Source organism: Glycine soja, chromosome 13 (genome assembly GCF_004193775.1).
Source record: "Glycine soja cultivar W05 chromosome 13, ASM419377v2, whole genome shotgun sequence".
Classification (NCBI taxonomy): Eukaryota; Viridiplantae; Streptophyta; class Magnoliopsida; order Fabales; family Fabaceae; genus Glycine; species Glycine soja.
In genome coordinates this window covers 22,708,320-22,734,989 of record NC_041014.1, presented here as the reverse complement: position 1 = coordinate 22,734,989, position 26,670 = coordinate 22,708,320, and the positions used below count along the sequence as shown (strand labels likewise).

Genomic DNA, 26,670 nt, shown 5'->3' with positions numbered 1-26,670 from the left:
CTGAATCAGTCATTTTGTTACGAAGTGTTTGCGTTGGAATAGTGCATTTTCTCCTATTTAAAGAATCATCATCATGAACAAATAGAACTCCATGAATTCATCCAATTGGTAGTGGACTGCATCTGACTTTTCTTTAATTTTGTGTATTCTTTATATGCTTCATTTAAAATTATATCATACAGAAACAGAACTATCCTTATTACGAGGGTTGTTAAAAATGATTTTAATCTCCATTGGAAATATGTGGCTTAAAATTCTACATCTTATTAAACTTGGTCGCGTGCATGGCTCGTCACTTGTCACGCCTATTCATCACCATACGTAATATCCTTCGTCACCTTTTTTCAAGTGCGTGGCACTAAGGTTGAAATTTTTTTATACCAATGTCTTTTTCTTTTTCATGAGGTGGATTATGAGAATATTATATATATATATATATATATATATATATATATATATATGCTCGTTAAATCTACATACATTTTTGGAAACGAACATTTATATAATTCTTTTGTTATAAAGATTACCTAGTGTCCTCTCTCGATCGTAAATGATAACTTAAAATATAACTTTATATTCGATGTCAAGATGACTGTCTCTATTATTCCGAGAAATTTTGAAATCTATTCTGACAATAATTTTTATATGCCTGTTAATGACAATATTATCCTTTTTCTAAGTTAAATATATTTTTTCACACAACTCAAATATTAACCTGATCATACGACGAGTCCATCATTGCCCTGATTCCGATTTGATTTGGTTTGAGACATTCAACCTTTTCTTTTTCAACTTTCCAAATCATAATTAACTTTGGCAAAGTAAAAAGAAACCAATGGCTACAAGTCCTATATTATGGGCCAACACTTTTTAATGAATGATAAAAAAGACAATATTGTTCGAAGCCAACCAACTTGGTTGTACTCAATATATTCCCCAATATTTATTCGTTTTAAGGTTGTAAAACAAACGAGTCTTTACTTTCGCTTTTTTCTTAAAGTTATTATATATATTCTTTAAACTTATTTTCTTTTCAATCTCATTTTTTAATACGTCAAGGTGCAGTTATTTCAAATATTTTTCATAATAGATGAAGGGCTCATTGGCATAAGCAAGAAGACATTTCAAGGCTTATTGTTAGTATCAAATTACTCTTTCTATCATTTACTTATTTTTAAGACAATCCATTTAGTATATTCGTTTCATTTTTCCTTTTTATCCCACCCTTCATTTCACATTGTTTTTTTTTTATCACTTTCTCTCTTTTGCTTATTTAAAAAAATATATTCTTTTCACTCATACACCCTAAAAATGGAGTGTATGGTGATCATTTAAATATTATACCTTTTTTTTTATCTCATTTCCACTTAATGGGTCAAATAAATAAAGTTTTGAAGTAAGGGGGTCATCCATTATATATTTTTTTATAAAAAAGAAGATATTACATTTATGCTATTTTTTATTTTAGAAAGTTTTTTTGCTTTCTTTTTCTTTTCTTCCAAAAGAGAAAAAAATGGCTTCCTTATCTTTATATTTATAAACAAAAACAAACAAAACCAACCGAACATCTTGCCAGCCTTCTAATCATTGAGTTACAGAGACAATAAAGGAAAGTTATAGAACTCAAGAGTTAGGAGTAGTTTTCCAAGTACAACATATAAACGTGGAAGTTGTCAAAATTAGATCAACATAAAGCCATTGGAATATTGATGAGATATTTTCGCCAAGTTTGCAAACTGTTATATATATATATATATATATATATATATATATATATATATATATATGCAACATGTTAGACTGCTGAAAATATGCAACATGTTGCGAGAAACACGTCGTCAGTTTCTCTATTGGAATGGCATTAGATTTTATGTCAAGTTAATTATATTTATTAGATAAGTTGAGTTAAGATTTTTTTAAAAAGTATCTAATTAAAAAAATTCAAATTTTAAGTCCTTTAAATGTTTTCAAATATCTGTTTTTAATTCATCTTTATAATATATGTTTCTGTGTTTTTAACTTTTATATATTTTTTGTGTTTTAATCTGTATAAAACTTTATTTTACAATTTTAGCTTTTAAAATTAAATTTTTTTAGTTCTTATAAAATTATAATTTTTTAAATATATCCTTATTTGAAAGATATTTATTTTAGTCTCTTTTATTAAAAAAAAATATAATCCAATATATGACGGAGACTAAAATTAGAAAACAAAACTTTTTAGAAACTAAAACTGACACACAAATTTTTATAGAAATTAAAATAATAAAACAGAAGAATTAGAATACGTATTAAATACCTCCAAAGTCCAAAGAGAAGATGAAGAAATATGGTAGTCAATAAAGCTCACATAAGTGTAACTAACTATTTATATTTTTAAATCAAGTTATATAAAATTTAAATATTGATTAATTTTTTATATAAACTAAATTATGTTAAAAAAAATTATCTTATATGTAGTTAACAAAAACTACTTCATATTAATATAAGAAAAGAAAAAAACATGATTGAGAGCCGCTATTGACAAACTCATTACTAACTTGACTATGAAAGGGAGGGTAGCTTTTGGGTTGGTAACTATCAGTAGTACTGCATTGCACACTCCCTAAACCCCACTTGATTTATGTTAGGCAGAACAAATCAAGAAGGCCTATCATGTTGCTTTTATATTGAAACTAGTACTATATTTTATCACATGAAAATAAAATTCCAAGTAAAAAAGTAAATTAGGAGTTGGTTGAGTTGAACCACCCAACTCCTATCAGAAGGGGAATGAATTATTTCTAATATATTTGTTTACGCTAATCACTATAATCAGTGACGCTTTGAGTGTAAGAAAAGTCATTTTGAGAAACCAGCAAATGAAAAGCCATTACATGAGATCTGAGTCCCCACAAAACCATCTAAGCACCCACTGATTTTCTTTATGACAACTATAAATTTACTATATGTACTGACTACTGAGGCTTATTGCAACTCGTTGGTCAACGACCCCACATGTTCTACATTATCCAATCATCACAGAATTGATAATTTATTTTGGAATTTATGTACTTTTTTCACATACTGTAATATAGTTTCTCACTCCCCCTTGCTTGAAATGCACGCAGAAACATGTGTTCTTCATTCAAGTACTCTGCTCTTATTTCTTTTTTTTTTTTTTTTCTTTTAAAAAAAAGGAATAAGTATAAAACTATAAATGATAAATCAGTTTTTGTTGCTACATTTAAAAAAAATGTATTAATTTAAACTGATTCGCACAGGTCAAATATATGTTATCTGGCCAGGTGGAGTTGGAATCTTTTCTTTTTCTAAATAACTCTTAGTGGGAGAAATTAAACTTAATTTCATGCAAATTTAAAGTAAAGATAGGTCGTCCAAACTTTACATAATTAATTTAGCTTTTCAAAAGGTTCACTATTCATTAATAAATAATTTAAAGTTATCATATTTTATTATGAAAATTGTAACATTTACTTGTAAGTTTATCGTTAGTGAGTTTATATTATTTTATAAGTTTATACAATTAAAAATTACTTAGAAGTTACATATCAACCTTTTAAAATATTTGCTTATAGTCTCTACAAAATATTTTTCAAAAAGATTAATTCAAAATAAACAAAATATTATATAGATTAAAACAAAAAAAAATAATTATATTAGAAGGACTAAAGTAAAATAAAAACTAAAACAAAGAAAAATTTACAAAAAATAAAAAGTGAAAAAAATATTTGGAGGAACAAAAAAAAACATGATTATGTTTCAGGGTTGAAAATAATATTTAAATCAAAATGTTATATATTATTAATTAATCAAAAATCATAATAATTTTAAAAGCGTTAATTAGCTAGTTAACGTAGAAACTAACAAACTTATTATATATAATAATTTTTAATTAAATAATAATATAAAAATCAAATTTTCAATATATAAACTATTTACTCTTTCATTACTATACTAATAACTAATTTGTATAAAAAATAAATAAACAACAGATTAAAAAGTTCAAAAACAACACGTTGTGACTTGGAATCATAATATTTTTATATATAATAACACTCAAATTAAATATAAAATCTCATAATTTCCTAATTCTCAACTAAGCTAGTGGGTTACAAATTACAATTATATTATTACGTTAGTGCTTTCTTTTCGGAACTAACCTTTATATCCACGGCAACCTGTTTGGTTTTTCACCGATTAAAAGAAACAAGCGCAGTATATGCATGTCTAGAAAACGACAAAAATATATGCACAAATATGCCCCACCTTCGATATAAAGTTGATGGCAATGCACCACGAGAAAGGTACATATATTTCATGGAAAAATACGTTATGCATTAATATAACGTGATTTTATATTATTATTTAATTATAAATTATTATATAATTTTATTAATTTTTATAGTTAATATCTTAAAAGTTTAACATCAATAATAATTAGTTTAATTAATTTTTTCATATATGAAATATAGTCTGTTTTCAAAAAATTACTTAACATTTATTTTTTTTTCTTAGATATCTAAAAAATTTTTGCATTTTATTTTAGTATCCGTTAGGCTACATAGATTAAGTGATGACGTGACAAATGAAATGTCACATCATCACGCTTAGTCACTAATCACATAAGCAAAGACCTTTCCATCTTTATTTTGATCATGTTCATCCTCTTCTTCAAACCAACTACATAAAAGAATTCCTAGGACACCTAGGAGAGCCAGAACTGGCAGTAGGGCCCCTAGGAATGGCATTCACGAACATCGGCTACTCGGTGTTGTTGGGTCTAGCACTTGGGATGAAACCACTTTGCTCATAGGCATTCGACGCAAAACGCGTGAATGTGTTGTTGTTGACCCTCCACTGTTGCATCATGTTCGTATTACTCTACTCCATCCTAGTATCACTCCTTAACTCAACATATCCAATATCCTCGTTGATCTCTTGCACCAGGACCTCAACATCACCTGAATGGCCTACACCTACCTTATCTTCTCCCTCCCCGATCTCCTCACCCACTCCTTCCTCCACCCAATCCGCATTTACCTTTGTGCCCAAGTCGTCACCCACTTGGTCACCTTAGCTTCCTTCGTCGGAACCCTCCTCCACCTCCCCTTCAACTACCTCCTCATCATGAGCCTTTGCCTCAGCCTCACCGATGTCGTTACTTCCAACCTCTCCATCCTCCTCTTCCTCGGTGTCAGCGTCACAGCGACAGAGGACAGAATGTTTGTTGTGCATTATTTTGATTTAGGTTTGAATCCAGATAGTCTTGAAGAAGAAGGTGAACAAGATCGAAATAAAGATAGTGGTGGTTTTTAACCACCACTATCTGACATTTTTTAAAATTAGAAAAAATAAAAATTAATGACATGGAGAGGTTGTGCTTATGTGGTTAGTGACTAGACATGATAACGTGACACTCTGTCTGTCACGTCATCACTTAACGGATGCAGCCTGACGACAGATACTAAAATGAAATGCAAAAATTTTTCAGGTATTTGGGGAGAAAAATGAATGTTAGATAGTTTTTTGAAAACGTGTTATATTCTAGGTATGAAAAATTTAATTAAGTAAAAATAATTTTTTATTAATATATTGATAATGGAAAACATTTTATACTAATAATACATAATCATTAAAGACATATTTTAATGATGTTATGGAGCATTATACATTGAGTTTTTTTATTGTCTTAACCTTTTGATTCATCATGGGAAATTAATCATGATTAATTTGAAGTTCGATTGAAAGATAAATAAAGTCTGACAAAAAAATATTTTTGTTAAGGATCAAACTCAATTAATACTCAAATGATCAAACCTTAACTTCACATTAATCATTTATGTTGGATCACTTTGTTCATTAATTGAATTTAATATTTATGCATTGTTATCCTAAATCCATAGGAAAAGTTGGTGAAGTTGCTTTCAAAATTGATATTAGTAAGGCTTTTGATAAGGTTCAATGAAGCTATCTATTGGGAGATATGGCTAAAATCAAGTTTAATGAGAAATAGATAGGTTAGATAAAAATCTGTTTGGAATTTGTTCAACATTCTGTCAGGGTCAACGGAGATTTTATGGAAATTATTTTTCTAGGAAGAAGGCTTAGACAAGATGATCTAATGTCACCCTAACTTTTAATTCTTTGTACTAAAGGGCTTTCCTTCCTTTTAAAACACTATGAGAGGAAACAGGGGCGGTTTCAAGGCCCGGCTACCCTGGGCAATTGCCCAGGCTCTGGCCCAAATTCATTTGGTAAAAGCCGCACCCCTATTTCATAGCCGCAGACTGTGAGCAAAAAATCCCGTGTACACTAAGAATGTCCCAGTATAAATCACCAAAACATTTCAACCCCTTCACTATTGTCATCAAACTGATGCAAGCCACAAACAATAAAACAAAGCCCCTGCTTTTTTTTCGCATGCAATATCCTTATCAACAAAACATCTCTTGGCCAAAAATAGTCATCAAATTAACGAACCCCACATAACTCAAACAGCATCAATATTTTGTCACAATAAAAATCAATTTCAAACTCTATCTCTCGTTGGAACATATTCAATCTCGCTAGAATTTAGAAAGGAACCAAGCACCAGAGGGAGCTCTTCGTTATGTTAGAGGAAAGGAACCAAGATTTATGTGTTTAAAAGGAGGGGCAAAGCTTGTCATTTTGAATTTTTACCTAGGACAAAAATTTCATTTAACTCCTCTCCTTTATTGTTCATATATGCTTGCAACTGCTTATTTTTTGCTTCGACTTTTTCTTAAAAAAGTTTAATCAAACATAAAAAAATTACAATGAATAATTATTTTGTTAAGAAAGTTTAACCAAAGGGATTCATTGAATTCTAAGAGTTGCAAGAGGCCTTTTTCTGAGTTTAATTTAAATTGGTTTTACCCTATAGACGTAGGACCAAATTCTTGTACTATTTACGATTAATTCCTATTTCTTATGCTATCCTTGCATATAACCATTCAAACTTGCGGTTTCTTTTAATGGAAATGGAAAAAAAAAATCCTCTAAATTTTGCAAAACATTTCATTAGATTATTTTCAATAAAATAAAATTAATGAAGGAAGGACCGATCACTATCCCAAGGGAATTAAACAGAACATATCCTTATTTATGACGTGCCCAGTGGCTTATACCTCAAGCATGAAGACGCGAAACAGAATCATAACAACCAATCTCAGCGAAAACAATACACTAGTATTAAATTTGGATATCAACTCTGAAATATCTTGAACTAAATCCGATTTTGAAGTTTCACAGCATGAGAAGATCCTTTCATGTCATTCATAGAGGCTCCATTGCATCTCTCTCAACTCTCAATTGAAGTACAGGTTGGTACTTATTCAGTTTTAATATCATGATTTATTAGATGCTGCCCTTGTCTTTTAGCTTAGTGATTATGAGAACTAACAAAGTAACAATACAATTAGTACATATTATATACAATGTGAATTTACTATCTTTAAATTTTTGCCCAGACTTTTATAATTTTTCTGGCTCCGCCACTGAGAGGAAAGGAGACATACACAAAATACAGGTGGGCAAGGGGCCGTAACCCTCTCACGCCTCCCTTTTGCTGACAATTATTTTTTATTTTGCAGGACAAATGAAGAGCAAATCAATACTCTGACTCAAATTCTAGATATTCTCTTTGGAACCTCAATATTCCTCCCAAAATAAAGCACTTCCTTTGGAGCACCCAATGATCTTGTCTTCCCACACGTATGCGACTGCAGACTAGAGGAGTGTCATGTCCACCTTTTTGCAGTTTTTGTGAAAATAATCTGGAAGATGAATGACATCTTTTTTGGATGTGATCAAGTCAAGAAAGTTTGGGAAACTGCTGGCCTCTGGAATACAGTCCACACGAACATACAAGGAGCACAATCAACAAAGGCTCTCATCTCCAAACGTATAGATGCTCTTCTAGATGATCTTAAATGAACATTCACCATCATTTTGTGGTGCATTTGAAAGCACCAGAATGAGAAAATGTGGGAGAATAAAACGCTTCCTCCAAGCATTTATGTTTCTCATGCATTGCAATTTCTAGCATAATGGTCCAAGGCTCGAGAGTCAGCAACAACTTCAACGCAGCAGCAGCACTCAAACATGCATCACTACATCACCTCACGATGGGTCCAAGGCTCGAGAATCAGTGCACAATGCATTTAAAGTTATTTTTGATGCAACAATTTTTCAGGACAGAGGTATATATATATATGGAGCTGGGATTCTTATACGAGATAACAATGGAGCTTTTGTTTGCACAAGGACGGTAGCAACAAGTGGAAGTCTGGACCCAAGGGAGGCGGAAGCATGAGCTTTTCTCCAAGCACTAAAATGGATACCTCAACTAGATCTCACCAACGCTGAACGCTGTCATTGAATTCGAATCCCACTGCAAATCTGTTGTGAATGTCCTTTCAAAGAAGCTTCAGAGTTTTATTCTATACTTGAAAACTGTGAAAACTAATTCTCTTCTATCCAAACTCAAGGCTGAGTTTTATTAGAATGCAAGCTAATCAAGATTCTCACATTTTAGCTGGGGTATCTAGCTAGGTTTAATGCTAGTAATCATATTGTTGAGCATATTTTCAATTGTTTAAGTTCATTTATTATTAATGAAATGGAATAAGTTTCCTTCCCGTAAAAAAAAAAAAAGAATAATTGTTGAAGTATTATTTTAAAAGTATTTATTATAAAAGTTAATAAATTAAATATATATAATAATTTGTAATTAAATGATAATATAAAAATATTTTATATTATTGATATATACACTATTTATGTTTATATATTAGCTTAGTCACAATTGATATTTTTTGGTGTCACCAATTAACCATCATTAAGCACGTATAACAATTAGTCAAATGAATTATGTTTGTGAATAACATTTAATTGAAATAAAAACTAACCGGCTTAATTTTCTACTTAAATTAAAAGTTAGTTATCAACATGCTCTCTTACAGTAAAAAAATTATTCATTCCACGGTAAAAAAGAAAAAACATTTCATTCGAATTAGCCCTAATAAATATGCTCTTTTCTCTGTTAAAATATTTCAGTCTTGCTAGCTCGTACGAATGGATTTCGCACGGATTGAGACGAAGCTTAATGTGAAAAACTCGCACTTTTAAAAAAAAATATTGATTTAAAACAATTAAACAAAAATGTAATTACGGATAAAAAAATGTAATTATACAGAAATCATGATTCGTGTGAAATTTTACAAAAACGGTTTGGTAACAAACAATTTTTTTCCCTGCAATTACTGTAGCGGAGTAAACATTGCAAAAATGTTAGTTACTTAATTAAGAGTTTAATAATTATGAAAATAATTTTATTATCATTCAATTATAAATAATCATTTATATAATTTTTAAGATATAATATAAAAATTAATAAAATTATTATTTGTAATAAATTATGATTAGATGATAGTGTTTTACAATGGCTCATAACTTTTTTCTCATTAATTAATATCATACTTTTTACTATAATTTAAGAAAATATATATGATAGGGTTGGTTTGGTTATGCAAATGTTACAATTGATAGTGGCAAATGACTCCAAGCTGGTAGGTGTGTTAATTAAAGACTTGTCTTATGAGTTAGGTGCTAATTAGGCAAACCAAACCACCTCTTGGATATTTTGCATGGCTTTGATGATCGATGGGATGATTGATTACCTATATGTTTTAAGAGGCCTAACCTTAGATTAAATGTCGCTTTCGCAAGACGAACTACTGCTAGTTTGATTAATGAAACGAGAAAAAACACACACACACACAAAAAGGAGCTTAGTTTTTTACATGTATCATCATTGTATCCTAAATTCCTAATATCTATGACTCTGTTATCTCATAAATTATTTGATCGACACTTTATTCATGATTTGTTTAGTAAAATCTTAACTATAGTTCAACTAATAAATTGTTGACAATAGTTGGTAATCTCTTAACACTTTGTAAATGCATAGAGAAATATAAAAAGAAAGGTGAAATTGTATTTCTTAAAATATTTCGTACATCTTAAAAAGACACGATGGGATTTTATTGTTGTGTCTCTCAGGGTTGTACAAAGCATAATAAATTCGTTGAGGTAAATCAGTAATAAGAATAATTCAATTTAATAATTGAAAACATCTGCCAATTTGCTATTATCATCCGAAACCCCAAATGCAAGATGTGTAAAACTGTAAATAGAAAAAAATAGGTGAAGGAGCAGGATATTTTTGACAGCATGAAAATTCACTGTGGTGCCACGTTGGCAAGGAATATCCAAACGGATAAGCGCATATCACGTGCAGAAAATATGACACTACACGTACGTCCCAAAAGTCATTTATTAAAGTGGACCTGACAGATCACCTGGCCAAAGCATTGAGATTTGAGAAATAGAAAACCGCAGCAGACACTAGAACATAGAAACAGACACAAATCAAACTAGCCTAGCTAAATTATCGGTTTATCCGAGTACCTTTATTTAAAATAAAATAAAAATTATAAATTGGGAGCTAGAATCATAAAATTACCACTTTAAAAATAACTTCATTTAACCAATGATGGTTAAGTGAATGTTTCCTTTATGCATTCAAGACACTGGTCAAAGCCATACATCTATGGTGATTCCCATTTCTTATTTCCAACCTCCCTTTCTTCTACTCAAACGCGCGTTGCTTGAATAGAATAGTAGTATGAATGAATGTCAACATAAATATGCTACTCTCTTCAATTAGTTGATTAGGATACATAAATATTATAAATTTATTGACGTTGTCTTTAATTTTTATGAATAAAAAAAAATTAAGAATCACAATTGATACCTGATCAAAGAGATAACATTAGACACTTACGTCAATCGTAATGGATGAAAAAGGAACAAATAATAGCATTGCATCGACACGGCTACTACTTTCCTTCTCCTTCCTCTCCTCTCCTCGTGAATTAATATCTGCAAATACTGGAATACATACGAGGAGGGGATTATTTTTGTCACCCCAACTTTGTAGTTGATTGTTTATTTCAACTCAAACTTATTAAACTAACATTACATTAATCCTAATAAAATTGGGTTCGGTCCTTTAGGTATATATAATCTCATTGCATGTTTGATTACGATTATCTAATGTGTGTATATATTTTCTTTTCACGATTTACACAATTGACAAATCCTAACTTTCAGATAAATGAACCAATTTGACATGATTTTGGGGAGAAATGTGCATAACAAATGCACCCCAAACACTCACTCAAATTATATTCAACGTCTTAACCCCACCACCACAAAAATTATCCACACCTCCCACTATCCCTCCCCACATGTTTTTCTGATTACTCCTCTCCTCCCCTGTTGTCTATCAAACACAGAGCAACACGTATTTATTTAGATATCTTTAAGTCAATATTGTATTGTACGGTGTGTATATAAACATGGGAAAATGTCAACATCAGATTTAAGACTATTTTAAATACTTCAAAGTGGTCAATTTTATTGAAAAGAAAATTATTTAATTTTAATAAAAAAATATTAAGATGATTTTACGTTTCCGATATAATCATCGTTTTCCTAATAAAAAATATTATACTTTAATTAGATGATTAAAACCACTCTTAAAGATTCATGTTGACAAAACCACACTACATCAGATCAGATTGGAGAATTATTGACACCTCTTAGTTAATACTCCATTCATAACCATAAAACAAATATTATTTCAAACGAAAAAAGTTAGTATTTGTTTGCAATTTTAAGTAGAAGTGCCATTTTATCCGTAAGCCTGTGGACCAATCTACTTAATTGACACATTAATACATTATAATGGTCCTAATTTTTTTATCAGCAAATGATGATCCTAAATTTATAAAAATTAAAAATTATAAGATTAACTTGTTAGTTAAAAGGAGAAAAAAAATCACAAAAATTATATGTTTAAAACTCTTTCAGTAATATTCCTAACAAAAACTAATAACTAATTTTTATAAATAAAAAAGTTATACATTTATAACAATGAGTCACAGTCATATCATCCAAACATATGAAATAATTATATTTGAGAGTGGATTACTGGAACAGTAAAATATTCTAAAGCTCTATGGTAAGAGGTGAGAGTAAGTAATTGATATTGTCTACTTTTTTTTTTAATTGCAGATATTGTCTACTTTCAAACATAAAAAAAAACATTACTATTTGCTACAAACTTTAAGAGGCATAATGTTAGATTGGTCTCCTTAATTATGTTAGTTTTCAACCTATTATTTATTCACAATATTTATGTATAATCTTATTTGATGGCAAAGGGAGTTTTAAAATATAATAAACATAATACTAAAATTTCTCGAAAAGTATACGATACGATGAGCCTAAAAAAAATGTATTTGTACCTTTTTTTTTCAATTCCTATTCGATTGAAGTCCCTAGCTATAAACATCTTTACATTAAGAGATCAAATTTTCAGTAAAAAAAAAAAAAAGTATACTAATGTTTATGTCCGCTTTTATTTTCATTATAAATTATTATTATTTTAAATAATTTTCTATATTTTAAGAAATAAATTTTATCTGTTTTTAAATAATTATTTTTAAAAACATTTCTTTTAAAATTAAATAAATTGATCCTAATTCTTTTTTAAGCAACATTTATTTTATTGCTCAAGAAAAAAATATATGTTGGGACTCATGGAGGGGTACGTGTCAGATGGGACCATGCAAAATTCTCCAAAACTAAAACAAAATCCCACTCTGAATCTGAATGATGTGAGCAAGAGCTAGAGGGGGACACGAGCATCTCCTGTTGTAAATGTAAAGTTGCTCCTCCAACAGGAGAATAACACGTCATTGTATAGAGTATCATATGCCCTTTATTTTTTTTATAACACTTCATTGACCAAAATTAACCAAAAGATTAATTGAAAATTAAAAGTTCGTAACTCAAAGTTAAAAATCTAATTCATTAAATTATAATTGTTTCATAAATTAATTGAGTAATCGAAAAATATAAAATAATAATTTATTTTAAAAAATATAAAATTTAATAAATTTACTAAGAATAAAAAAATTAATAACCAAACTTAGGTTTTAAAAAATACTAAAATCTCCTTAAAAAAATTATTATCAAATAATAAAAAATATTTTTTTTAACTAAAAAGTAACTTAAGTCTTGCATCTTAATGATAATGAAATCTATCATCCTCTCCTGCCTCCACCGCATGCACCTTCCTATACGTACCGTAACTGGCGCTGCTGCGACTTTCAGGTGAGGTGATCCTCCTTTTTAACTAACGAGCAAATCCATCATTTATTTATTTTATTTATCAATTTATTAATTTCAGTATATTATAGTAGCTAACAATGTTGTATAGTGATATTTTTTTAGTGAAAATAATGATATTTTAATAGTTCACTTTAAATTTATTATAATTTATTAAAAGTGAACTATAAAAGTGAAAAAATGGTTCAATTTTAATAAATTATTATTAAGATTTGCACATTATAAATTAATTATAATGATCTTATATATGACTTTTAAGGATTTAATTAGTACAAACACGTTGTCATCCAAATCATGTATTGATATATGATAAGTTTTTTAGGTGTTCATAATATTTTTAAAAAAAAATTATATTTATTATGATTCTTAATTGATTAATAATGTGAAAAGGGTTACATTAAAAATACATAAATCTAAACTTTAAATTTTAAAAAAACTATTACAAAATTATCAATCTTTTAAAATATATGATTATCCATTATTGGATGACTATAAAAAAATTGTATATCATAATTAAATTGTGTTTTAATCACAGTTGTAAAATTAATATACATATGTCAATATATAACTAGAATATTATTATAATATTTTAAATTTAGCATCTTGTCCAAAAATTAAAAGAAGATATATGTATAATAGTTTTTTTTTCTCCAGATGAATCAAAAGATTAAGACAAAGAAAATAATGATGTCTGACTTAATTTAGTAATTATATTTGTTTTCATTTTAATGTTTGGACTCTACAAGGTTTTGATTGGGGTGATTTTAAGGTTTGAATTTCAAAAAATTTAAAAATAACAACTAATTTTTAGTTTTAGTTTTAAAAAAATTTAAAATCAATTTTTGAAATATGATTAATTTCAAAATAAACTCATTTTACAAGTTTCACATTATAATAAAATTGATTTAAGAGTATTTTTGTGTGGATGTGACAATAATGATCATGGTAATGGTGTCGACAACGATGGTATCAATGGTGGTAGGTAATGGTGGTGCTGATGGTCGGTGACAAAGACAGTATTAGTGGTGGTAGCAATGGTAGTGGTGGAAATGATTGTGGCAGTGGGGCAGACATTGGTGACAGTGACAGCAATGACGATGGTAGTCGTGATGGCATTGGCGGTGGTTGTGACAACAACATTGGTGGTGATGGGAGTAGTGGTGGTTATGACAATGGCGGTGATGGTGATAGTAATGTCGATGGTGTTAGTGGCAATGATAATAACGATAACATTGATAGTGTTGTCAGTGAGCGGTGGTGATAGTGGTGGCACTATGGTAATAAAAGTGATACTAGTGGTGATGGTTGTGATGGTGACATTGGTGGTGGTGGTAGCAATATTATTAATGTTGGTGACGATGGTAGTAGCAATAACGGAGGTGATATTGGTGGTAGTGACAATGAATGTGTCACTAGTGATATCTATCGGTGACAATGATACTAGCGATAATGTCAGTGAAAAGTATCATTGTCAAATGTTAGAAATGCGTATTTTTTCACAACTAAACTAAATTCGTCAATTTTTTTTTCTTGATTTCAAAAATAAGTGTATTTAAAATATGATTAAAAAATCATTTGAATTCCATTTTTGACAAATGTATTTTGTTTGAATAAGATCTTTATGTGATAAAAAAAAATTGAGATCTTTATGATTTTTCGTATAAAGTTAAACTGTCAAACAATAAATTAAGTATAGAAAAATATAAGGATAAAATTAACAACTAAATCCTTAAATAAAGAATAGGATTAACTTAATTTTATAGTAAATTTAAATAGTAATAATAAAAATATAATGTTTTAGAAATATATTATTTCTATTCACGACACTTCTTTATTGTAATATAAACGATCCCATCAGCATTCCAGAGGTTGAGACAACAGCATTGAGTCAAATACTACGGGATCCACATGATATTAAGGTTGCTTTAACAAATGCATATTTAAAAGGGCAGCAAAATTAATTTAATGAGTAGAGAATAGACAAAGAGGGGATTAGTATTATAGTAAGAACAAAATAATAGAGGACTGGACCTGGGTACAAATCCAGTGAGAAAAATGGATAAGGATATGAGTTAAAAAAACACACATGATGAGTCGGAGAGAGAGGGGAACGGTAGCTGTGACAGACAAAAGTGGTTTGTGAAAACAACAAATAAACCACAGCAAGGTTGGCAGTAATAATGATGGTTCTTTTCAAGGCAAATTAAAAATGTTATTAAATCTTAAATTCAAATCTCCCCATCAACAACTATTACTATTTCTATTTACTACCAACAACAATACGGTGAGTTTAGGTAAATTGCAGCTGAAGGACAGTGAAGGGTGAATTTATCCATTTAAACCATTTTCTTTTTAACACATTTCTTATGGTAATCTCTTCTCACTACACTATAAAAATGGCTTCTCAATCCCATTTTCTACATCATCCCATTCTATTGAGTTTTGTTTATTTGCTTTCACTTTTTTTTTTATCTGCCTCTTCCCTTAATTTGCTTGACTTCTTCTTCACATTTTGCTTTGTTTTCTCCTCCGGCTTCCGGTATTTCAAATTCAAGATGAGCAAGTTGAAATTTATAAATAGAAATACAGATATTATTTACAACGTCAAATCTTTGGTATTTTCAATATTTGAATGGGGTAAATTTGTCATATAGTCATCATCACTGACTACTTATCTAACCTATTTAATTTGGAGCATATTCTTTATAAGGTCCCTCTCACGGCCAATGTCTAATTATTGATATACAGCTCTTGTTTTCTAGTGCTGCTTATAATATTATCTACACATATATATGGTACTGCACACTACTACTATATAGTAGTAAGTAAACTAGCAACAGCCGGGGCCAAACTCCAATAACTAGGCATTGGGGTTTAGTTGGTAATATAAATATAACATCAAAAAGTCTTTGCTTGTGACGAACATCACAATGCACCCACCATTGATGCCACGACAGACATTGTTCATTTTTTTTTAATTTTTAAAAAAGAAGCAATTCCAATAGTTCTATATTACAATCTCACGTGATCCAAGCACAACGTTTCATTTTTTGTACATGCTCGATATATAAATAATATTTCATTTTATAGTAAAATATAATGACATTTTCGAATATAATTTTTGAAATTTCATTTTCCAAATGAAATACTAATATTAATATTAATGAGATTACCACAAATCATGTTATGAATGAAATAAAGAGTTTTGGCATTCTAACTTTCTTTGAATAGAACAAAATGTATACAACACTCTCCATATATACACGATTTATTCAGGGATCATATACATTCTCTCATGATTAACATAGTCTGCTTTCTTCACGTCTAAGCAGATAATTTTTGGTCCACAAGATAAAATTATCATTAGTCGTTTTAATTAATTCCTTGAGCATCAAGCACTAAAATAATTAAACTTCTCCATTACCAAAAAAAAAAGATAGGTGATTCAGTAACATGTAGTACTAGTACTACTGATTTTTTTTTTCTTTTGATTTTAATGAATGGTTCGTATCGAGCATCGAGAAATCCATTTATTAGGTGTGTAATGTAATAGTAGTATTTCCTTGATTTTCAGTAATAAGATGGATTCTTACATTTATATCTGTTTGACAGAAAATGTTGTCAATGCATTTCTTGGGCACAAAGTTTTTTGAAACATGAATTAATTTTTTCAAAATATTTATGACATCAAATTGACCCTAAAATAAGTGATAAAGCTTTAACGTGGAATGACATTAATTTTTCCATGATAAATAAAACATTTAAAACATTTTAATATTAATATTATAATCAGTTACAACTATGTTCAATTAATGCAATAACTTTTAAATAAATATTAAAATATTTTTTTTCTGTTCTCCAATAAAGAGATCTTGTTGCACGGAAAAAAGTCACATTCTTATTTAGTAAAAAATTATAATTATTGTTTCAAAAATATCATTTTCACTGCAGAAAATTTGATCCAGCTCTACAGATCATACTTTTATTGTACAATAATACAATAAAAATATTCATCTGCAGGAAATATCATTTTCATTGTACAATAATATAAAGATAAATATATACCAGAAAAGAAAAAGAAACTGATGTGGCACAATGTATTCACTGAAAGAATGCATATTGTATTTCACCTTTCAAGCAGCACTAAGAATATACTTCTTTTATTATACTTGTGCATTTACTCAACCACCCTCGGTGGAGTAAGAAAGAAGATAGATAAAAGTTTTTTTTGACATTTGGTGAATCTCTTAATTAAAAAAATAAAATAATCCATTTCCTTTATTTAATTTCTTTTTTCCCATCTGTGAAATTCCAATTCTGCTTCGCGCTCCTGTCTATAAATTGACTTAGCCACCACCTCAGTTTCCATTCATTCACTTCTTCTCTTTATACCCCCCCTCTCTTTTTTGCGTTCATTCTGTTTTCGTAAGTACTGTTGTTTTTCTCTTCTATTTCTTTTTTTGTTTGTGTTGTTTTTTTTTCTTCCTTATCGTTGTTCTGCCTCTCCTCTGTTTCGGTGCTCTGTTCACCACTTCCACGTGAGAATGATCTTCCTTCTTTGCATGTTCATTCTCTCGTGACCACTGGATCAGACTCCATGTTCTGATCCAGGGTCTCTCTCTAACGCCTGTACTTTCATCCATGACCACCTTAAAAACAACATGGGGGTGGTGCTGTTACACTAACTCTGTTTCTGGGGTGCTGTCTTTGTTCAATTTTACTCAGAAAATATCTTTTCTTGGATTCTATTCGGTGTGTGGGAACATGATCCTGTCGGTCGGTTGTTTTTAGGTTAATCCTTAACTGGTTACAAGGATCTAACGCTTGAATGCATGTCCTGAGTTAAAGAAACAAAAGAAGAACACACCTAGTACAGCCTGGCCTCGAACCAAGAACTTCTTTGTTGGTTTCTCATTATTACTAAAATAAAATAAAGTATACGTTTTCTTTTTTCTTTGGGATGAACGGTTCAGACTTATGAGAAGTTTAAGCTAATCCTGTAGTGGAGTGTTCAATTTATTTTAAACTTTAAAGCAATAGCTCAAGCACTAAACTTCTTTTTCAAGTTCAACCACTTTGGTAGCTTGCTAATTGCTGCTATTGTTCTAATTAATTAATGTAATTATTGTTTAAAAAAGAAAAGTTGGTGACACTGGAATAAAAAAGTGTACTATCTGGCAATTATTCTTCTGCAGCAATGTTTGAGGTTGAAATCTTAGTAGAACAAAGTAGAAGATCTGGTATTTATATTTTTTGTAGACAGATGGTGGGGGTGGGTGGTAGGCCTTGAAATCCAATATAGTTTTGTAGAATAATTTTATTATTATTTTTTTTTGCTCACTTGTTTGTGGTATTGATTTTGTGATGACTCAAGATTAATGATTTACCTTCATTTTTTTCATGGTGACATATTATGTATATTCTTGATCTGTTTCTTACACTTCTTTTTCGTTGTTGTAGCTGTTGAAGTCTTTCCCTAGCCAATGGCCACCGATCGTTTGACCCGGGTTCACAGTCTCCGTGAGAGGCTTGATGAAACCCTCACTGCCAACAGGAATGAAATTTTGGCCCTTCTGTCAAGGTAACTCATCATTCTTGTTTTTGGTTTAGAAGATTTTTTTAAAAGTCAAAGTGTTTTCTCTCTTTAATGGTAGTGAAGTTCTACTAACTATGTTTAGACAGTGAGTTTGTTTAAGGAAACTCAATTTGTGTTTGTGTGTGTTCTGTCTTTAAAGGTGGTGAAAGTTCTACTATGTATGTGTTGTGGAAGCAGTAGTGTAACACTAAGAATGTTATGAAATTTTGATAGGATCGAAGCCAAGGGCAAGGGCATCCTGCAACACCACCAGGTCATTGCTGAGTTTGAGGAAATCCCTGAGGAGAACAGACAGAAGCTCACTGATGGTGCCTTTGGAGAAGTCTTGAGATCTACACAGGTAACTAACATTTGAGCTTTAAAAATAGGAGAGGTTTTAGCTATGATCCTTGGTGTTTTTTTTGTTTTGTTGATTTTCTTATTTCTATGTTGTAGGAAGCCATAGTTTTGCCACCATGGGTTGCTCTGGCTGTTCGTCCAAGACCTGGTGTGTGGGAGTACCTGAGAGTGAATGTGCACGCTCTTGTTGTTGAGGAGTTGCAACCTGCTGAGTACCTGCACTTCAAGGAAGAACTTGTTGACGGAAGGTGAAGAAAAAAAGGCTTTGAATTTGTGTTAAAGCGGTGTACTTGTTTTGTTATGTTACTTGCACAAATTATAAACATTTCTCTCACTTTCATTGCAGTTCTAATGGCAACTTTGTGCTTGAGTTGGACTTTGAACCATTCAATGCAGCCTTCCCCCGCCCAACTCTTAACAAGTCAATTGGAAATGGTGTGCAATTCCTCAACCGTCACCTTTCTGCCAAACTCTTCCACGACAAGGAGAGCTTGCACCCACTTTTGGAGTTCCTCAGGCTTCACAGCGTCAAGGGAAAGGTAGGTGTCTATTTCTACTCTTTAAACTAGAGTAAAGCAAGGTAGTGAGGAGTTTATGCATGTGTAAGACACATTCTTCAGTAGTTCAATGGCTTGAATATCTACATCCATGTTTGGACCATGTCTAGCAACCAGATCTAGAGTACAAATCTAATGTGTGTAGCATATAGTATCTCTAGCATGTTGAACTTAAGGCATGAAGTTAGTTTTAATAGGTTAATTTTGTTGTGTATTTTACTGATGAAGATTTTTATTTTTTGGAATATGCAGACTTTGATGTTGAATGACAGAATTCAAAACCCAGATGCACTCCAACATGTTCTGAGGAAAGCTGAGGAGTATCTGGGCACAGTGCCTCCTGAAACTCCCTACTCAGAATTTGAGCACAAGTTCCAGGAGATTGGTTTGGAGAGAGGGTGGGGTGACAACGCGGAGCGTGTCCTTGAGTCAATTCAACTTCTCTTGGATCTTCTTGAGGCCCCTGACCCGTGCACCCTTGAGACTTTCCTTGGAAGAATCCCTATGGTGTTCAATGTTGTTATTCTTTCTCCCCATGGTTACTTTGCCCAAGATAATGTCTTGGGATACCCTGACACTGGTGGCCAGGTTGTTTACATCTTGGATCAAGTTCGTGCTTTGGAGAATGAGATGCTCCATCGCATTAAGCAACAAGGATTGGACATTGTTCCTCGTATTCTCATTGTATGTCCTAGTACATAGTTGTGAAGTGTTTCAGCAAGCTAAATTAAGCTTACTTGTGTATAGTGTGTGTAATGTGGATATGTTATTCTAATTGGTGCTTGTGAATGTTGTTAAAATGCAGATCACCCGTCTTCTCCCCGATGCAGTAGGAACTACTTGTGGCCAACGTCTTGAGAAGGTGTTCGGAACTGAGCACTCCCACATTCTTCGAGTTCCCTTTAGAACTGAGAAGGGAATTGTTCGCAAGTGGATCTCAAGATTCGAAGTCTGGCCCTACTTGGAAACTTACACTGAGGTAAATTTTTGACCCCATCATAATATTGACACCGTTTAAGAATTTTTGATGTGTTTTAACTTATCCAATCCAAATTGTGTCTTGTTAACAGGATGTTGCCCACGAGCTTGCCAAAGAGTTGCAAGGCAAGCCAGATCTGATTGTTGGAAACTACAGTGATGGAAACATTGTCGCTTCTTTGTTGGCACATAAATTAGGTGTCACTCAGGTTGGTCTACATAACATGTCTAGTTAAAGTTGTTAGGACCATATACTTTGGAATTCAGGGGCCTAAGTTTTTTCTCTTTGTCAACTGTAGTGTACCATTGCTCACGCACTTGAGAAGACCAAATACCCCGAATCCGACATTTACTGGAAAAAATTGGAAGAGAGATACCACTTCTCTTGCCAATTCACAGCTGATCTATTTGCCATGAACCACACAGATTTCATTATCACCAGTACCTTCCAGGAGATTGCTGGAAGGTGAGCTAACCCTTTTACATTTTTGTTCTTTTTCCTATTTTTTCATTTATTTTATTGATTAGCTTACTAAAATTCTTGTATCATTGTTCAAATACTTTTACAGCAAGGACACTGTTGGACAGTACGAATCTCACACAGCCTTCACCCTTCCTGGACTCTACCGCGTTGTGCATGGTATTGATGTCTTTGATCCAAAATTCAACATTGTCTCCCCTGGAGCTGATCAAACCATTTACTTCCCCCACACTGAAACCAGCCGTAGGTTGACATCCTTCCACCCTGAAATCGAAGAACTCCTTTACAGCTCAGTGGAGAATGAAGAACACATGTTAGTTTCTCCTCTCATTTCCTTGATGTTATCTAATCATAGTATCATGAATGGTCACAATTTCATCAAAATGTTTGATATTGTGAGAAATTGCAGACAGACACAGCTGGGTTAGACCACAAAGAACCGTTTTTTTTTTAAAAAAAAAAAAAAAAAGAAAACCTTGGATATCATCATGTATAGAAGAACATTTGTCTAATGCAAATTCATGTATGACAGATGTGTGCTGAAGGACCGCAGCAAGCCAATTATCTTCACCATGGCAAGGTTGGACCGAGTGAAGAACATCACAGGACTTGTGGAGTGGTACGGTAAGAACGCGAAGCTGAGGGAGCTGGTGAACCTTGTGGTTGTTGCTGGAGACAGGAGGAAGGAGTCAAAGGACTTGGAAGAGAAGGCCGAGATGAAGAAGATGTACGGCCTGATCGAGACCTACAAGTTGAACGGCCAATTCAGATGGATTTCATCGCAGATGAACCGTGTGAGGAATGGAGAGCTCTACCGCGTGATCTGCGACACCAGGGGTGCTTTCGTGCAGCCTGCTGTATACGAGGCTTTTGGTTTGACAGTGGTTGAGGCCATGACTTGCGGCTTGCCAACATTCGCCACATGCAATGGTGGTCCTGCTGAGATCATTGTGCACGGCAAGTCTGGCTTCCACATTGACCCTTACCATGGTGACCGTGCTGCTGATCTCCTTGTTGACTTCTTTGAGAAGTGCAAGCTTGACCCAACCCACTGGGACAAGATCTCAAAGGCTGGTCTCCAGCGTATTGAAGAGAAGTAAGCATATTAATTCTGAATCAATGTGTTTCTGTTCTGTCTGTTGTGGTAATTAATCATTTTCTTTCTTCTTCCACAGGTACACATGGCAAATTTACTCTCAGAGGCTTCTCACTCTCACCGGTGTCTATGGCTTCTGGAAGCATGTGTCTAACCTTGACCGCCGTGAGAGCCGCCGCTATCTCGAGATGTTCTATGCTCTCAAGTACCGCAAATTGGTATGTATAGTATAGTACTCCCTCTGCTCATTTTTATTCAGTGAATTTTACACTATAATTTTTTTCTTATTAAAAGGGGTATTTTCTCTTCATATTTTTACCTTGAAATATGTTGTCATTGAACTTGCTAATGTATCTTGTTATTGTTTTTACCTGTAGGCTGAGTCTGTGCCCCTTGCTGCTGAGTAAACTGAGGATGAAGAGTTGGATAAAGAAATGGAGGAACCGGCTTTTTCTTTCTCATTTGGAGTTTGTCGCACTTGAGTTTTATAAATAATGTCCGTGATTTTAGTTTTGTGATTAAGCTTTCGATAAGAGGAGAGAAAGAGAAGGAAAAAAAAAGTTGCTTTTTTTTTTTGTTGTTGCATGATTTGGATCTTGATTGGAAAAGCTTCGAATTGGGGTAGTTTTACCCATCAATTCAATTTTAAGCCGTGCCTTCTTCACTTTGCCGTGTCTAATAGTATCCCTTCCCAACTTAAACTTTTATATACTGTAGTTCTTTTTATCTTTAAACTTAAAACAAAGCCATGAAAAAGCATCATCATCATCATAATAACTAGAGACTAGAGTATTGTAGGACAAAGGAGCCCCCGCAATTTCATCCGTTATTGTCTATATCAATATGGTGGAAGAAAGTGAAAATTGACGTTGGAATTTAAAGATTTAATTGTCGTTGTCAAATCTCATTGTTCCATTCCCGAGTAGCAATTGGCAAAGCAACTCCTCTTCAACAGAATATTTCGCGTCTGGTATGGTATCTAGCAATTTCAATGAATAAAATCCTACGAGAGTTAAAGTGAGTTGTTGGGAATGGACTTGTACGTTAAATTTTGTATCCTCTCCCATTTTTGGCCACCCTCATCCAACGACAATTAAATCGCTCTTGGTTGATCCCACTTTCACTTTAGTCAAATAACGCTGCCATGAAATTACTAACCTTTTTGTTTGCTTCCTTCTAATCAGACACATACAGTGGGAGAAGCATTTTCTTGTGAACTGTTTATGATATCGAAAATGACACATCAATATCTTTTTTTTTTTTATTAACAAAAGAACGTTACTAATTAACTAAGAGTACAAGTAGTATCAATTCCAAAATAAAAGAGTCCAAGTAGTACTCAAAGATACCACGTTCAGTTACAATATATGAGAACAAATATGTAGAAGAATTCTTGTTCTAAATATAAATTTATCAACCCTTGCCCTTACCCATAACATAAACACTTTATTATGTTAGCATCAGTTCACCTGGCTAGACCCGAAAATAGTAAAAAAAAAATGAAAATGGTATATCAATAAATTGCGATTTTGTATAAATCTTAATTTTTTTAAAAAGTAAAAAACATAGTAACAATATAACATTTCAAGGTATGAAATATCTATATAGGATCTGATATGCTTCCGAATCTTGGCTTGTTTGAATCCCTTGGCTAGCAGCACACTTACCCGTAGGTCCCCTGAGCATTGGTTCTTTCACTTTTTTCTCCTGTGTCATTTTCTGAATTCAGGAAGAAATATCCATCTACAGAAGATTAAAAAAACATTTTATGTTATTGAATTTCTAGTTGTTCTTTCTGTAAAAAAAACAAAAAATTATAGTTGTTCTTGTGATTCCACTTGCACTGTCGCTAGGGTTGTTAAGCATCGAGTTGGTCAGTTGGGGGTGCACTTTGCCAGTATCACAATTCTCAAGTCTCGTGGCAATGGAAACAAAACAAAGTCCAAAACCACACCAATTTTTATTGTGGGCGCCCACATGTTGTCATCTTTCATTTCAGCAGTGCTCATTCGACATTTTCATAGGTTTTTGTTCTTAACTAGATCTGAATGCACCAAAATATTTTTGACATATTGAATCTTTCTCTCTCACAATTGATTTTTTTTTTTATATCAAATCATTGATTGTGAAATAAAAACACGTTTAGGTTTGAAAATGAACAAGAACAAAAAAAGCTTGTTACTTTTTGACATATTGAATCTTTCTCTCTCATCATTGATTTTTTTTTTTTTATATCAAATCATTGATTGTGAAATAAAAACACGTTTAGGTTAATGGACCTTTGTAGTTCGATATTTGTCTTCCATTTTTACAAATTAAATAAAAAATTGTCAAAAATTGAACCAAATTTAATAATATAAAGAACTAAATTAATTTTGTAAAAAGAAAAAAAAACTAAATTAAATATAAACGAAAAGATAAAAGTACCAAAAGTATAACTTAATCTAAACAATATTTTGAAAAGTATTTTTAAATGTGTAATTGTGACAAACATTATAAAATTTATAATGTAATACTACAAGGGGGTGTTGGTCTAGGTGAAATTTTAACTTATAAAAAAAATCTTAAATGGAAAAATTTAATTTCTCATATTTGGTACATATTTAAAAAAATTATTTTCAAAAATTATGATTCATGAGAATAATTTTTTTCTAACTTCCTGTAAAAATATTTTATAGAGGAGGGTAAGAATCCAACTTTCTCCAATATGTGGAAAGTCTTATATAAAAGAACTATATCACCCCTTTTTTTCAAATACAAATAAACATTGTTTAGGGTTCATCTTTATCCAAAAAATTTAATCTCGACTGTTGAATGTTGCGACATTCTTCACCTCTATGCCTATTGGTGGAGTAAGAAAGAAGAAAGATAAAGTCTTTTGACCTTTGGTGAATTTTTTAATTAGAAATAAAAATAAAATCATTTCCTTTATTTAATTTCTTTTTTTTTTCATTCTTGAAATTCCCATTCTGTTTCGCGCTCATTGTCTACAAATTATTACTCAGTTTCCATTCATTCACTTCTGGTGTGTTCGATTCCAAAATGTACAAAACTTACCACGATTCAGTGTAGCTTTGCTTTGCATTCACCTGGATTTGTTCGGCACGATTGTTTGCGTTCGTTCTGTTATTTTTTTCTCTGTGTTGGTTATTCTTCTTCCTCGTTCCTGCTTTGCCCCTCCCCTGTTCCGGTGCTCTGTTCACCACTGCCACTTCAGAATGATGCTGCTTTCTCTTTTTCCCTCACCACCTTAAAAATAAAAATCACATGGTTGATGTGATGTTGTTACGCTAACTCTGGTTTTGGGTGTTGTCTTTATTCTGCCGGCGGAAACACATTTCCTTATTTTTATTTTGTTATTGTATTTTTATATGTTAAAACTAATATATTTTTGTAATTTATGTATTATGTATTGAATTATATATTAATTTTAACACTTGTTTATTTGCATTTTTATTGTGCCATCACATTCCTACTTTGTTAAAATTGTATTAATTTTTCTTAAATTAATATTTAAAATTTTAGTATTACATACAACAATATTAATTATTTTATAACATATAACCGTAAGCCCCATGCACATCTTCTTGGCTCAAGTTCAACTCACTGCTACCCAGGGATCTATATGGAAGGTAATGGAGACAATTGTCCTATAAAGTAATTTTTTTTACTTAAAGAAATATTTTTTTGCTCTTATAAAAGAATAGATGTCTTCGTAAGATAATTTTTTTAAAAAAATAAATGTAAATAGTTGTAAAATATAAAAAAAAATTAATATTAATTTTATTCAGTTTATTCTTTTAAATTTTATTATTTTTTATTATCATTTTTAATAAAACATATAAATTTTAGTTTGAAAAAATATTAATGTATTTTTTACTCATTGGATAAAAATTCTGGATCTGTGATTGGCACTACCTAGTGGTTGGTGAAGATGATGGACATGCATGCAAGAGGTCTCAGTTTATGACGTGCTAGTACTTTCCAGGGACGTGGATGGACCACACGAGTGTCATTTCAAAATTAGTGATGGGAGGTTTGGACGGGACTTTGATTTCGGTGAACAAGAATGGGACGACTTTCACAGCGTCATCACTGTCCTTCTCCATTTCAGAGAATGTACAGCAACAAAAGGCACATATTAGCTTTGATCTTGTAAACTCTATTGTTGTTAAATAAATGACTTTTTCATATGTTTTTTATAAGAATATATAACTTTTCATATGAATCTATCTTTCTATATATATATATATATATATTTAAAAATACATTATTAAAAAAGTAATTGTTGAAAAGTTTAATGCATACATATTTATTAATCAAAATATACATTACAAAA

General features: G+C 31.4%; 2 protein-coding genes across 3 annotated transcripts; both read left to right on the top strand.

Moving 5' to 3' along the window:
- Positions 1-4,968: 4,968 nt before the first annotated feature.
- LOC114381715 (protein DETOXIFICATION 51-like) lies at positions 4,969-5,319 on the top strand. Its single transcript, XM_028340942.1, has one exon. It carries the CDS (start codon positions 4,969-4,971, stop codon positions 5,317-5,319), a length of 351 nt encoding a protein of 116 aa, XP_028196743.1.
- A 12,252-nt stretch (positions 5,320-17,571) lies between these two features.
- LOC114380841 (sucrose synthase) lies at positions 17,572-22,995 on the top strand. Of its 2 annotated transcripts, none has more exons than XM_028339921.1 (13): positions 17,572-17,709; positions 18,745-18,865; positions 19,094-19,220; positions 19,316-19,467; positions 19,566-19,758; positions 20,029-20,460; positions 20,582-20,755; positions 20,847-20,963; positions 21,054-21,220; positions 21,324-21,548; positions 21,768-22,331; positions 22,411-22,549; positions 22,709-22,995. In XM_028339921.1, the coding sequence occupies exons 2-13, from the start codon at positions 18,768-18,770 to the stop codon at positions 22,736-22,738; spliced, it is 2,418 nt and encodes an 805-aa protein (XP_028195722.1). In that variant the 5' UTR covers positions 17,572-17,709; positions 18,745-18,767; the 3' UTR covers positions 22,739-22,995. The 2 variants fall into 2 exon arrangements, with proteins under 2 accessions (XP_028195722.1, XP_028195723.1); XM_028339922.1 differs by lacking the exon at positions 17,572-17,709 and adding an exon at positions 17,712-18,186.
- The last annotated feature ends 3,675 nt before the right edge of the window (positions 22,996-26,670 follow it).